Source organism: Rhinopithecus bieti, unplaced genomic scaffold (assembly GCF_001698545.2).
Source record: "Rhinopithecus bieti isolate Rb0 unplaced genomic scaffold, ASM169854v2 scaffold_28547, whole genome shotgun sequence".
Taxonomy (NCBI): Eukaryota; Metazoa; Chordata; class Mammalia; order Primates; family Cercopithecidae; genus Rhinopithecus; species Rhinopithecus bieti.
Window position 1 is genome coordinate 1858646 of NW_016813480.1, and position 15333 is coordinate 1873978.

At 42.0% G+C, this 15333-nt stretch overlaps 1 protein-coding gene and 1 long non-coding RNA gene across 4 annotated transcripts in view; one reads left to right on the forward strand and one right to left on the reverse strand.

Moving 5' to 3' along the window:
* FLT3 (fms related receptor tyrosine kinase 3) overlaps positions 1-15333 on the forward strand; it is a 110581-nt gene that overhangs the window by 50584 nt on the left and 44664 nt on the right. For both annotated transcript variants that reach the window (XM_017848523.1, XM_017848522.1), the window contains 6 exons: positions 3880-3995; positions 8948-9077; positions 11422-11549; positions 11873-12012; positions 12110-12263; positions 13296-13464. In XM_017848523.1, the coding sequence (XP_017704012.1) occupies positions 3880-3995; positions 8948-9077; positions 11422-11549; positions 11873-12012; positions 12110-12263; positions 13296-13464 (837 nt within the window). The remainder of the gene's footprint in view (positions 1-3879; positions 3996-8947; positions 9078-11421; positions 11550-11872; positions 12013-12109; positions 12264-13295; positions 13465-15333) is intronic.
* LOC108512946 (uncharacterized) overlaps positions 8223-15333 on the reverse strand; it is a 31053-nt gene continuing 23942 nt past the window's right edge. The window contains exons 2-3 of one of the 2 annotated variants that reach the window (XR_001880758.1): positions 11037-11138; positions 8223-8312 (exon numbers count right to left, since the gene is read on the reverse strand). This is a non-coding gene — a long non-coding RNA (uncharacterized LOC108512946). Of the gene's footprint in view, positions 8313-9614; positions 9703-11036; positions 11139-15333 lie in introns of those variants that run through there. The other variant, XR_001880759.1, reaches the window with a different exon arrangement.

Below are 15333 nucleotides of genomic sequence, written 5' to 3' on the forward strand. Positions count from 1 at the left end.
CCTGACCCACAATTAGAGAGGCTCACAAGCGCTGAAAGTGCAGAAGTCATGAATTCAGGTTGTACAGACCAGGCCATTGCAGACCTAACTAATGTGTTCATGCAGGGAACTGACTTCCTTCCCTTTTATGAGCTGGCCTTGACCCCATTTCTTTTTCTTTTTTTGAGACGGATTTCTGCTCTGTCTCCCAGGCTGGAGTGCAGTGGCACAATCTCAGCTCTCTGCAACCTCTGCCTCCCAGGTTCAAGCAATTCTCGTGCCTCAGCCTCCTGAGTAGCTGGGATTATAGGCACCCACTACCATTCCTGGCTAATGTTTTTTGTTTTCTTTTTAAATTTTTTGTATTTTTAATAGAGGCAGGGTTTCATCATGTTGGCCAGTCTGGTCTCAAACTCCTGACCTCAGATGATCTGATCCACCCGCCTCAGCCTCCCAAAGTGCCGGGATTACAAGCGTAAGCCACCTCACCGGGTCTATTTGGGATTTTTTAAATGTCTTGTTTTTTAGATGGATATCATGTTAAAGATAAAATTTAGGAAGCCTTCATTTCATTCTTGTTAGTGTAGCAAGAAATTTCTTTCTTTTTTTTTTTTTTTTTTTTTTGAGACGGAGTCTTGCTCTGTTGCCAGGCCTGGAGTGCAGTGGCGTGATCTTGGCTCACTGCAATCTCCTCCTCCTGGGTTCAAGCAGTTCTCCTGCCTCAGCCTCCCGAGTAAGCTGGGATTACAGGCACCCGCTACCACGCCCAGCTAATTTTTGTATTTTTAATAGAGGTGGGGTTTCACCATGTTGGACAGGATGGTCTCCATCTCTTGACCTCTTGATCTGCCCACCTTGGCCTCCCAAAGTGCTGGGATTACAGGCATGAGCCACTGCACCTGGCCAAGAAATTCCTTTAAAAAAAATTTTTTTTAAAGGAAATTTATTTTTGGGAAATGCTTGGGAAAAGAACATTTGATTTTATCTATTTTGTTTCACAATATGATAAGCAGAATTGCAATGTTATGTGCTATCTACAGATTATTTAGTAAGACATTGATCTGTCTGTGAGGACCATTGGTCTCATCCAGAAAAATGTCTTAGCCAAGATGTGTGGGTCGTGTCCTAACCCTGTATAGCTCTGTGCTGATTGCCGCCCCCTGCTGTCCTTGTCCTCTTGCTGAAATGAGATAGGGCAAAGGACATAGGTCAATTAAATGCCCTCTTAACACAGCCTTTCTTTCGAATTCTTGCGGCTGTCCTGTTGTCCCACAGGTGTAGAGAAGGCACGCGCTTTCCAGGAACTATGTAGTAAACAGTACCCAAATGGCCTGCAAAGGGTATCAGGCCCCTTGATAGGGTCTTGGAGAACATCTCTGTGATCACCTTGTACCAGTTTTTTGTATTTTTTTTTTAAGGTCAAATACATTCTTCTCTTAAGTGATTTGCCGGACAGTGAGTATAGTTCTCAAGTTGAGTTCTAAATCTTGGAACACATTCATTTCCTTTCCTCTTTTGAGATTGTATTACTCACTTCTTGTTTTTTGGCTACAAATGTGCTGGGATTACAGGCGTGAGCCACTGTGCCAGCCACATTTTTTTCTTTTTATTGGGAAGGCATCTCAATATGTTGCCCAGGTTAGTCTTGAACTCGTGGCCTCAAGCAGTCCTCCTACCTTGCCTCCCAAACTGCTGCGACTGCAGACGTGGTGGCTCATGCCAGGCGAAGGGTTCAGAGAAGAAAAGCATATCATCAAAATAGACCTGCAGAAGCAAATCTATTTTTGCAGAAGAAAAAAGTATGTATCCTACTAATTGACTGTGTTTATGAATGCAGGCCCAGGCACTCTTGAACCTGCTTGCTGCTTTAAAGCAGGGCTTCTCGAATATAGCCTGTATTTGGATTGCCTGGAGATCTTGTTTAAAATGCAGACTCTGATGAGTAGAACCTGAGATTCTGCATCTTTGTCAGTTCCCAGCTGATGCTAACACTGTTGGAGAAAGACTACACTTTGCACAGTTAAGGGTCTAAAGGTCAGAAAGTGTGAACTTATTATTTTATTTTATTTTTATTTTCTGAGATAGAGTTTCACTCTTGTTGCCCAGGCTGGAGTGCAATGGCGCGATCTTGGCTCACCGCAACCTCCACCTCCTGGGTTCAAGCAATTCTCCTGCCTCAGCCTCCCGAGTACCTGGGTTTACAGGCACGTGCCACCCCGCCCCACTAATTTTGTATTTTTAGTAGACAGGGTTTCTCCATGTTGGTCAGGCTGGTCTCAAACTCCCGACCTCAGGTGATCCACCCACTTTGGCCTCCCAAAGTACTGGGATTACAGGCATGAGCCACCATGCCTGACCAGAAAGTGTGAATTTAAATACAACATCACTCAACAAAGTGCTAGGAGGACTGTCAGCTTTAGAGAGGATAGCACCAACTACACATCCTACTTATCTCTTGGAAGAGAATGCCCCTAACCCAATTTATATTTACTAATTATCTGAAAAGTTAAAAACACTGACGCCAAGACATCTTTCTCTTTACATCTAAGTGATATTCAGTGTAATTATTACTTCATAGGAACATGCCTTTTGTCAGATTTTGCTTGAGTTGTTTCATTTAGACAGAGAAAGGCACAAACTAGGGGAATTTTTTTTTTTAACCTCAGTGTTCTGTGAGTGGGAAACTGAGACTGAGGCTGGTGACCAGGTGACTGGTCACGTGTGATCACAGAGGGTGCTTTGTCATAGAAGGAAATGGCATGCCACTGCTGAAGGGACTGTATCACCAACACTGTGTGTGGACATTTATTTATTTATTTATTTATTTATTTATTTATTTAATTTTTTGAGACAGAGTTTTGCTCTCGTTGCCCAAGCTGGAGTGCAAGAGTGCGATCTCAGCTCACTGCAACCTCCACATCCCAGGTTCAAGCGATTCTCCTGCCTCAGCCTCCTAGGTAGCTGGGATGACAGGTGGGCGCCACCATGTCTGGCTAATTTTTTGTATTTTTTGGAGAAACAGGGTTTCACTATGTTAGCCAGGCTGGTCTTCAACAACTGACCTTAGGTGATGCACCCATCTCGGCCTTCCAAGGTGCTGGGGTTACAGGTGTGAGCCACTGTACCAGGCCGTTTTTAAAATTTTTTTAAAAATAGAGGTAGGGTCTCACTATATTGCCCAGGCTGGTCTTGAACTCCTGGGCTCAAGTGATCTGCCAGCCTCAGCCTCCCAAAGTTCTGGGATTACATGTGTGAGCCACTACACCCGGCTTACTGTGCTTTTGTTGTTGTTGTTGTTGTTATTTCAGTTTTTTTTTTTTTTTTGACTGAATTTCACTCTTGTCGTCCAGGCTGGAGTGCAGTTGTGTGACCTGAGCTCGCTGCAGCCTCCACCTCCTGGGTTCAAGCAATTCTCCTGCCTCAGCCTCCTGAGTAGCTGGGATTACAGGCGCCTGCTGTCATTCTCGGCTAATTTTTGTATTTTTAGTAGAGACGGGGTTTCACCAATGTTGGCCAGGCTGGTCTCAAACTCCTGACCTCAGGTGATCTGCCTGCCTTGGCCTCCCAAAGTTCTGGGATTACAGGTGTGAGCCACCACACCCAGCCTCCTGTGTGTTTTTAGATGGGAGTTTTCGCTCCTAGAAGCTCAGGGAAGATGAGATGATGGCACCAGAATAGAGCTCTCCCATCCCCAAGGGGAGGACTGGTTAAAAGTCAGAGTCCAACAAGCAATGCCCTGGCTGAGTGCTGGGCACATGACAGAAGCTATGTTCTCCACAGAGCAGCTTCCGTGCCGGTCGGGGAACGCTGGAGTACCAAACTGCCTTTTTAGTCACTGTGAAATTTTGTTTTTAGTTTCACACATTTTCCAAAATAACTGTTCTCTTTCCTGTTTTGCAGAGGAGTTGTTTCCATGGTCATTTTGAAAATGACAGAAACCCAAGCTGGAGAATACCTACTTTTTATTCAGAGTGAAGCTACCAATTACACAATATTGTTTACAGTGAGTATAAGAAGTAAGTCCAGCCTGCTACTAGCATTCCAGCCTGGAATACCACAGTATTTCAAAGGAGTGGTTTAGAACCTGTTAGCTTGACCAGCTCCTCTAGATATATTCATGTTTCCCTCGATACCTCGTTGGATTGATTAGATTCCCGTCAACCCTCTGTAGAACCTATAGAGAACTGAGAATCACTGATGAATCACTGATGTGTGCCGTGGACTCTCAGAATGTGACTGCTGCCAAAAACACCTGGGACATCCTCTGTTCAGTAGCAGATGGCTGACAGGGAAGAAATGGAAAACATTTTCACCTTGGAATCAGAAGACCTCGGTTCTGATTTCTGGTTCTGATACTACCACCTATGGCAGGTCACAATTTCTCTGAGCCCCAATTCCCTTGTTGGTGAAATGAGGATAAAAATACGTACCTCACAGGATTAGAAGGTCTCAGCATGATCCAATAGAACTTTCTGAGATGATGAAAATGATCTTTGTCTGCTCTTTCCAATACAGCAGCCACTGGCCACATGGGGCTGTTGAACACTTGAAATGTGGCTAAGGTGACTGAGGAACTAAAGTTTCCATTTTATTTAGTTTTAATTCATTAAAATTGGAATTTAAATAGCCCCATGCAGCTAGGGACTACTGTGTTGGACAGCGCAGGCCCACACGCATGCCAGACCATATGCAAACTGTAAGGAACAGTCCAAATACTCTTACCAAGGGAGGCAGCTGTGCGGTTGGCAGAGGCACCACCTGCATGTGCTTTTTGGCTTCTCCTTGTTTTGTCCCCATCATGCACAGACTCAGTGCTATGCACACTGACTTGCTGCTTCACCTTCCATGACCAAGAAGGACTAAAAGTGGCTGCATTCATTCAGGTCCTCGTGCCTTTAGGGGGCCAGTGCAGTGCTCCAAAAACCCTGGGTTAATATTACTTAAAATTAGGTTCCCTCCCACACATTGACACAACTTGCCAGGCTGCCCTCTTCCTTGTCAGTGACTCAGGTGCACAAAGCGTGTGTGTCCGGCCCACGGAGGTGCCCTGGGTCAGGAATAAGCACAACTGCTGAGGATCTTCTGCCTGTAACATCTCAGATGCTCGCAGCGATCCCGCATGCATGTAGATGAGAAAACAAACCCTCTGAGAGGCGTGGTGGTGGGCACAGCTGGAGGCTTTCTGCACCACACTGCCCTGGGTCTTGTGTGAAAGAAAGTGTGTGGGTCTTGCTGTCAAAGCTACTAACAGAAGAGAGCACTCGAGATTCCCAGAAGTGTCATCTTATTGGGGTTGGGGGTGGGGCAAGGTTCTAAAGTCAGCCTGAAGGTTTACATTAGCTAAAGTCAAAATCACTCAAAATTTGTTCTGGGAAGTCCTTTAATTGCTCTGAAAATGGGAGGGCCAGAGCCCTACAAGCTCCGAAGCCAAGAATCACCTTTTGCTGTTCTTTCATGTTGGTCTTGTTCCTGCCCCTTTCCAGTCCCTCACCGCCTCTGTGGGACAGTCAATACGTGCCCCAGGTTGGATAAAGCGAGGACATTTCTTGCTCTCCCTCTCTTCCTCTTTCTCTTTTTCTCTCCTTTTTAAATTTTCTTGCCAACTATAAATAGTTGTATAAGGTAAGTGGGCATCTGCTGTGTCTCTGTTATACTCAGGGTATATTCCTTTCACTTAAGATTTACAGTGTAAAAATGTGACAACAATTATTCAAGCAAATTATAACTTATTTTTAGCATTCTGCAAGGTGGTGGGGTCCAAAAAATAGGTGGGAGAGATGTGGCAACAGTCAGTGTGAAAAAGAGGAAAGGGTTTAGTCAACCACAAGCTCAGTATTAACCACTAGCAGGGCATGGTTGCCAAAAAAAGTAAATTTGAACCTTGGCAGTGTTCATGAAAATATAACGTCTAAATTAAGGAAATTAATGGAAGATTATTCATTTCAGTTCTACTTTTTTTTTTAGATGAATACTGACAAAATGGAGCAACCAGGATAGTGGAAAATTTGGAATTCTTTAAATTAGGAGCAGGTGAAGGAATTGGGAATGTGTAGTATATAGAAGGAAATCTTTTGAGGACACGATAAGATTGACTGCAGTGTAATACACAGGAAATTCTTTTAGGATTTGGGTCAGGAAACCTGAGCTAACTAGTTAAAGTACCTTGTATGGTAATTATCTCCCTTGATCTCAGTTTCTGATTTTAAATATTTGAAGGATTTTCATATGGAATCAAAGCTAGACTTTTAAAAAGTTGCTCTAGAGGGTAGGATAAGAACCAGTTGTTAGAAATTACAGGGAGAGATCGAGACCATCCTGGCTAACACGGTGAAACCCCGTCTCTACTAAAAATACAAAAAATTAGCCAGGCATGGTGGTGGGCGCCTGTAGTCCCAGCTACTTGGGAGGCTGAGGCAGGAGAATCGCTTGAACCCGGGAGGCAGAGCTTGCAGTGAGCTGAGATCCGGCCCCTGCACTCCAGCCTGGGCGACAGAGCAAGACTCCGTCTCAAAAAAAAAGAAATTACAGGGAGAAAAAGTAAAATCCACCACAAGATGGGAAAAGTTACTTGCAGTTCACAATCAACAAAGGATTAATAGTCATAATATGTAAAGTCAATAAGATAAACAATCTCTGTAAGTCAATAAGAAAAACAAAGCAAAATGAAAGCCTAGTAGAGAAATGAACAAAGGACATGAGTCGGCATTTCATTTTTGGAACGTGAAACCTAAATGGTCAAGAAACATGTGAAAACATAAACTTAGGCACGTTAAAAGTTGTAAAGAGTATATCTGAGCAGAAAGCAATTCATGAATTGGGCAGTGCCAGATGGTAAGCAGGTGGGCTCCTGTGAGGGGATTCAAGGGTAAGACGTCTTTCTATAAGGTGTTCCTGGAGGCAAGACAGAGAAAAGATTTGATTGGTTAAGGAAGGGCAGTCCCTCGTTTGGTCAATCTGCAGTTCCTCATTGATTAAGCTAAGTGGCATTTTGCTGCTCATATTGAATTGGGTTTGTTTTTTGCTTTTTGTTGTTGTTTTTGTAGAGACGGGGTTTCGGCATGTTACCTAGGCTGGTCTCCAACTCCTGGCTTAAGCGATCCTCCCGCCTCACCCTCCCTAAGTGCTGGGATTACAGGCATGAGCCACCGTGCCCGGCCTTTATTCTTTCCCTTTTTTTTTTTTTTTAAGTTGGGTTTTGATTTGTTTACATAGGAACTCAAGCTATTAGAGCTGTCTCAGCCTAATGGCCTTCCAAGTAATTATTTTAACACATGTTAAATTAATAATGGATAAATTAAATTAAGACCACAATGAAATACCATTTTATATCTGCTAGATTGTTTAAAATTAAGAAGTCTTGGTAAGTACACAAAGCAATAGGTACTCTCATCTCCTGGTGTGTACCATAAATTAATATAACCCCTTTGGAAAACAAATGGTCATTATGTGTAAGGCTGAATGTGCTCATACCATGTAGACCAGCAGTTCTCCTCTTAGGTATGTTATTAAGGAAACTGTTACACACATGCCTCAGTACAAATGTGTGGAATGTTCAGAGCACATGGTTGATCATACAAAAAACTATGGCCGGGTGTGGTGGCTCATACCTCTAATCCAAGCACTTTGGGAGGCTGAGGCAGGAAGATCACTTGAGCCTGGGAGGTTGAGGTTGTAGTGAGCTGAGATTGCACCACCGCACTCCAGCCTGGGTGACAGACACCCTGTCACACACACACACACAGAAGGAAACAGCCCAAATGTCTACTGCAAGAAAATGAGAAAACAATGGTATATATAGCAACAGAATATGAGGTAGCGGTAAAAAAACATAAAGTATAGCTACATGTAAAACCATGGATGAATGTTAAAAACATTAAGGTTGGATGAAAAAGTGAAGTTGTGGAAGCTGCATATTGATTGATAACACTATTTTGAAGCTCAAGAGTGAAATAAATCAATATATCATTTAGCACCACATATTTATGTGGTATAACTACTTTGAAGAGTCCCCGAATAATAAACAAAATTCAAGATAAAGGCCATGTACAGTTGAGAGATGGGGAGAAGCACAGAAGTAGATCGAAAGGTATTTATTAATATTCTAGTTATTAGGTGGATAGTGGCTCCGTGGGTATTTGTTCTTATTATGCTTTGAAATTTACACTTCATATATTCTTTCATATATATATATATATCAAACAATAAATAATATTTTCAAGCAAAATTTATTGTAAGGAGAGAGGCTGGAATTCAGTATAGGGAACTTACCTTAAAAAAGAAAAGTTTGTCAGAAATTAGAATGACCTGCCCTGGAAGGTCATGAACTCCAGTCCCTAGAAGAGTCAAAGTAGAAGTAGAAAGTTTATGTTGGAAATAGCTGGGAGTGAAGGATGGTGTGTGTGTATGTGTGTGTGTGTGTGTTTGTGTGTGTGTGATGGTCCAGTGGGAGTGGGAGGCTGAACTAAACCTCTAAGTTCTGTTGCAATTCCAACTCCACCCTACCATGTTTCTTCTGCCTTTCTGGATCTTAGTGTATCTCTGACTAGTTGCAGATCAAATTATAGGAAGAAAGTTGAGGTCTAAACTATGCGTTAAACAAGGGTTTAAGCCATATGTTATTGCTAATTTCCTTTTTCCTGTGCCTATCAATATTTGTATTTTCACATGGCTTCACTAGACTACTTTAGTTAGCTATGGATTTGTGAAATACCCAGAGAAATTGGCCAAGAGGATAAATGTTAAAGTTGACACTGCAGCCAGAGCTAAATTTAATATAGTGTTTTCTTTTGATGCCTTTAGTATTAAAAAAAGAAAAAGATCTGTATATGTAATGGTTGGTGGGGGTGCAGAAGACACTGCTACGGTATAAAATACGAACTTTTCTTAATGACATAGAATCCTTTTTTGAGGGGCTGCTAAAATAATTATTTTTAAAATAGTAAAATGTTAATAACTTATGATGCTTTAGATACCCTGCTTTACACATTAAGAAGACCTTACTTTAGAAAAATGGAAAACCAGGACGCCCTGGTCTGCATATCTGAGAGCGTTCCAGAGCCGATCGTGGAATGGGTGCTTTGCGATTCACAGGGGGAAAGGTATGACACATCCGTAGTAGCTTCTATTCTCATAATTTCCTTTTGGCTTTTTTCTAATGTAGTTGACATCAAGCTGTATGTAAAATTTAATTTATGCTCATTTAAACAGGAAACTTTGGCTTCTTAAAGTTAAAAAATGACCAGTATAGGGCCTGGTGAAGTGGCTCATGCCTGTAATCCCAGCACTTTGGGAGGCCGAGGTGGGCAGCTCACTTGAGGTCAGGAGTTTGACACCAGCCTGGCCAACATGGTGAAACCCCATCTCTACTAAAAATACAAAAAATTAACCGGGTATGGTGGCAGACGCCTATAATACCAGCTACTCTGGAGGCTGAGGCAGGAAAATCTCTTGAACCTGGGAGGCAGAGGTTGCAGTGAACGAAGATCACGCCATTGCACTCCAGCCTGGGCAACCAGAGCAAAACTCCGTCTCCAAAAAGAAAAAAAAATTTAAATAAATAAAATAAAAAAATAATACACAATGGCCAGTGAATAGGGAGGACAAGGATTTTTTTGGTAAGGGGCTTTTTGGAGCCCCTCAAATCAACTGCAGGACCGTTCCTGGGCATCACGGTACACAAGTAAAAGTCTCTCTACGTTCCAGGATTGTTGGCTCCCTGGGCATCTGGTTGGGGCAAAAAGAAAGATACTGATTTTAAAGTACAATTCTCTTATAAGTACGAAATTCTAGGCTGGGCACGGTGGCTCACGCCTGTAATCCCAGCACTTTGGGAGGCCGAGGCCAGAGGATCACAAGGTCAGGAGATCCAGACCATCCTGGCTAACACGGTGAAACCCCATCTCTACTAAAAATACCAAAAAAATTAGCCGGGCGTGGTGGCGGGCGCCTGTAGTCCCAGCTACTCAGGAGGCTGAGTCAGGAGAATGGCGTGAACCTGGGAGGCAGAGCTTGCAGTGAGCTGAGATCGCACCACTGCACTCCAGCCTGGGTGACAGAGCGAGACTCTGTCTCAAAAAAAAAAAAAAAGAAAGAAAGAAAAAGGAAATTCTAGGTCAGGTGCGGTGGCTTAGCCTGTAATCCCAGCACTTTGGGAGGCCAAGGCAGACAGATCACCTGAGGTTGGGAGTTCGAGACCAGCCTGACCAACATGGTGAAACTCCGTCTTTACTAAAAATACAAAAATTAGCCAGGCATGGTGGCGGGCGTCTGTAATCCCAGCTACTCAAGAGGCCAAGGAAGGAGAATCGCTTGAACCTGGCAGGCAGAGGTTGCAGTGACCCGAGATCGCGCCATTGTACTCCAGCCTGGGTGACAGAGTGAGACTCCATCTCAAAAAGAAAAGAAAAGAAAAGAAAAATTCCTTGTGACTAAATGTTCAATTTGTGATTGTCCTGTTTGTTCTGGAAAGGCAGTCTAATATGATTGTTTAAAGATATAGAATCTAGAGCCAGATAGCCTGGTTTTGAACCCTAGTTTGTTTAGCAGCTGTGTGGCCTTGGACAAGTTACTTAACCTCTCTGTGCCTCATCAGAAGAATAGGGATGACAACAAGTACTTATAGGATTGCTATGATGAGTAAATGAATTGATATATGTAAAGCACATAAAACAGTGCCTAGCCATTAGTAAGTATGGTATAAATGTTTATGTAGTTTTTCATATATGCCAAAGCTAAGTTCTCACAAAGTAAAATTCTTGCAGTTTGAACTAATTAAAATTTACTAAACAACTTTTTTTTTTTTTCCTTTTAAATGGGACCAAATAGAAGGAGAAAAAGTACCAAATACTTTGTTCCAAAGTGGTACAAAAGTTCGCTTTCTGCTGAGGCAGGGAGAGGAGTTTTGTTCTGTTGAATACTTGGGAGTCTTGGCGGATTTCCCTTGCAGGTGACACCTTGGCCCTCCTCTGTTCCTGCGGGAACTCGGGTGACCTTTGAAACTTTAGCTTCCCCATCCCTTACTGTGTCCCCTTCAGTGCTGTGAAGAAAAGGATGCTTACCTTGCTAAACTTCATGAAAGCCCAATCATGCTTTTTCTCTTCTCTCTTTCTTCTCTTTTTTTCCTTTATCTTCTTTCTCATTTTTTTCCTTTCTTTCCCTGTCTTTAAACAACAGCAACAAAGAGATCACCAAACATGAACAATTTTAAACTGTTTTATTATGTAATTCTCCCTAGTGTTATTCTAATTCATTGAGATAATGAGTAACTAGCTAACTCCCTTATGAGCTCTTAGCTGAAACCATAGATTTGGGCTTGTTTACCTTTTGACCTTTTGCTTACCATTTGACCCTTAAAACTGGCTCTAGAACTTTGTTCTCCTCTTGAGCATTCATTTGTAATTTTAGAACTTGTTTGGCCAAATGGTACTTATTTTGTAATTGCAGTTGTAAAGAAGAAAGTCCAGCTGTTGTTAAAAAGGAGGAGAAAGTGCTTCATGAATTATTTGGGACGGACATAAGGTGCTGTGCCAGAAATGAACTGGGCAGGGAATGCACCAGGCTGTTCACAATAGGTAACTCCGTAATATCACGTACTTTCATTTTCAGTGACTATTTCTTAGCAACGATCAGGGACTAACAGTAACTGCGTAGGTGATCATTCAACTTCAGAAATCCTGTCATTCCTTTAGGCCCCAGTAAATGCAATATTATGGATTCTGTAAATGCTGATTTCTTCATAAAAGAGGAGAGTCAGTCTCTAAAAACTTCTTTTATTAATGTGGTTAGTAATATTTGAGATGATGCTAAAGTCTTTGTTCAGAATGTTCAGGATATCCTTTGTGATAAGGCAATAATCACTTTCTTTTTTCTCACTTGGGATGTTTTCATCTCCTAGATCTAAATCAAACTCCTCAGACCACATTGCCACAATTATTTCTTAAAGTGGGGGAACCCTTATGGATAAGGTGCAAAGCTGTTCATGTGAACCATGGATTCGGGCTCACCTGGGAATTAGAAAACAAAGCACTCGAGGAGGTAATAGGACAAGTTTGTATTCTGAAAATGCAGGAACAATTAACTAACAGTCCGGATTGAAAACATTAAATGCAAACTCTGTTTTATTAAAACCTAGGGCAGCTACTTTGAGATGAGTACCTATTCAACAAACAGAACTATGATACGGATTCTGTTTGCTTTTGTATCATCAGTGGCAAGAAATGACACCGGATACTACACTTGTTCCTCTTCAAAGCATCCCAGTCAATCCGCTTTGGTTACCATCGTAGGTAATGCAGGCTGCTCACACAATCTTTATTCCTATTTTTAGTTGCTTTAGTGTGGAATGTGAGGTATGCAGTACAAATTCTGATTTCAATATAATGCTACTATCAAACACTAAGAAAGAAACTGAGTTAGAATAGCTTTGCAAAGATAATCTGCCCACCCTCTTCCTTTTCCCGTGAAACCAGGCCCGCTTGAATGCTACTGTGTTTGCACATAACACTTTGTAATATGACCATCTGTTTGTGTACTTTTATCCCCCAGTAGACTGTAAGTTTCCTAAGGACAAGGACAATTCATTCTATTCTTGTAGTTCCAGAACCTGACACAGAGCCTGACACAAAATAGAATATAAATACTGGTTCTAAGAACCAACTAGCCTCACTGTTAGGGCAGTGAGCACTGAGAGACAGTACAAAGTACAAGGCCTTAGATGCCCTGAAATTTTGGTGGGGTATGTAGGATCTGAAAATAACCACAATTCAATAATCTCAGATTAGGGTACAGCATTCAGCCATAATGAAAATGCTAAGAAACACAGTGATGCTCTTAGCAGATTAATAAGGAAGTGTTCCATAAGGCAACCTCGTGAATATTGCTAGCCAGATTGCTCTTTTATTTGTGCCTTGAGTTTATTTTACTCTCTCTCATCAACGAGAGAGTGGTGCTGGCTGAGAGCAGGGGCTTCCAGACTCTAAGGAGACCCCTAGTGTGCACACGGGAGTGGGGGATCCTTTCAACCTTTGGAAATTGTCTGCAAAATCTGTAGGTTTATTTATACATTTCTCTGGGAAGACAGTTTTCTACGTCCCATTCTTTTTGTTTCCTTCTTTCTTTTTTTAAACATTTCTTAACTTCAAAAGAAATTAGGGATAGGACTCCTGGGTTTTCACTCGGATTATCCAACCTGACATGCAGCATGCCAACACCTGAGTTTTCCTGTGTTAAACTGATGAATACAAGTTTATTTTATCTTCTCAATACGTTTCCATATGAATATTATTAACTAACTCATAAATGCCTATTTTTTCTTACAGAAAAGGGATTTATAAATGCTACCAATTCAAGTGAAGATTATGAAATTGACCAATATGAAGAGTTTTGTTTTTCCGTCAGGTTTAAAGCCTACCCACAAATCAGATGTACATGGACCTTCTCTCGAAAATCGTTTCCTTGTGAGCAAAAGGGTCTCGATGACGGATACAGGTGAGACCACAAAGGACTCTTAAGATATCGTTTTTAGCATAATTCTCCTTGCTTGTTGCCCTTGAGAAGGACAGTTTTATACTTATGGAAGCAAATTCACTTATTATGAGTTTAACTATTATTGAGTTGAAATTGGAGATGAGAAAACATAAGCAGATGTGAGGATACAGTAGCAGTCTCACCATTGCTTTAGATAATATAACCTGCTGCATGAAAACAGAAAGAGCCGTATTAGTCTGGTCTAGTTTGAGTCTGGTTCTCTGGCATTTTCTGAGTCACAAGGTAGTTACTTCCTGTTTGAGAGTGCGGTATACAGTACACTGAGTCTCCCCTAAAACATTTGCAGATGATTGAGGAAGTAAAACTCCTTAAAAACAGAAAAACATTACTCATAGGTGTATTGATTTAAATTTTCAGAAAATACATGCAGAAATAGCCCGATAGGCCGGGCGCGGTGGCTCAAGCCTGTAATCCCAGCACTTTGGGAGGCTGAGACGGGCGGATCACGAGGTCAGGAGATCGAGACCATCCTGGCTAACACGGTGAAACCCCGTCTCTATTAAAAAATACAAAAAAATACCCGGGCGAGGTGGTGGGCACCTGTAGTCCCAGCTACTCGGGAGGCTGAGGCAGGAGAATGGTGTGAACCCGGGAGGCGGAGCTTGCAGTGAGCTGAGATCTGGCCACAGCACTCCAGCCTGGGCGGCAGAGCGAGACTCCGTCTCAAAAAAACAAAAAAAACAAAAAACAAAAAACAAAAAACAAACAAACAAACAAACAAAAAAGAAATAGCCCAATAATAAGAGCTGAAGGAAAATGTTGTTTTCCTCGGGATTTGTATGAGAAACTATGCAAGATTCTTTTTTTAGGAAAACAATTTTCTTTTCTTTTCTTTCTTTCTTTCTTTTTTTTTTGAGATGAGGTCTCACTCTGTCACCCAGGCTGTAGTGCATTGGTGCAATCTTGGCTCACTGCAACCTCCACCTCCCAGGCTCAAGTGATCCTCCCACCTCAGCCTCCCAAGTAGCTGGGACCACAGGCGCACACCACCACACCTGACTAATTTTTTGTATTTTTGATAGAGACAGGGTTTTGCCATGTTGCACAGGCTGGTCTCGGGCTCCTGAGCTCAGGAGATTCACCCTACCTGGGCCTCCCAAAGTGCTGGGATTACAGGTGTGAGCACTGCACCCAGCCGAAAGGTTCTCTTGTGGGAGGAATTCTCCATTCTTTCTTTGGAAAACAAAAAACAACCTTCCCCTATATCTTCTTTTTTTTTTTTTTTGAGACGGAGTCTCACTCTGTCGCCCAGGCTGGAGTGCAGTGGCCGGATCTCAGCTCACTGCAAGCTCCGCCTCCCGGGTTTACGCCTGGCCCCCCTATATCTTCTATAGTTATGACATCTCTTGTCTCTTTAAACTAATGCTATGGAACATGGTTTTGGACTAGACTATGAGAGACTGAGACGCACATGTTATCTTTCAAACAAGTCAATGGACTAGAATAAATCATCTTTTCTCAGCATGTGATCTGTTGAACAACTATATCAGAATCATCTGAGCAAATGCTCAAAATGTGGATTCCTGACTCCCATTCCAGACATGCTGACTCAAAATTGGGGCAAAATGCTCAGACTCTGCTTTTTTAATGAGAACCTTTGGTGATTCCTACCACAGGTAGGAATCTGTGCTGTCCTGTACAGTAGCCACCAACTACATGTGGATATTGAGAGCTTGAAATGTGTCTGGTCCAAATTGAGATGTACTCTAATTGTAAAATACACACTAGATTTTGAAGACTTAGTATGAAAAAAGAATGTAAAATATATTATTAATAATTTTTATATTGGCTATAAAATATAAATTTTAT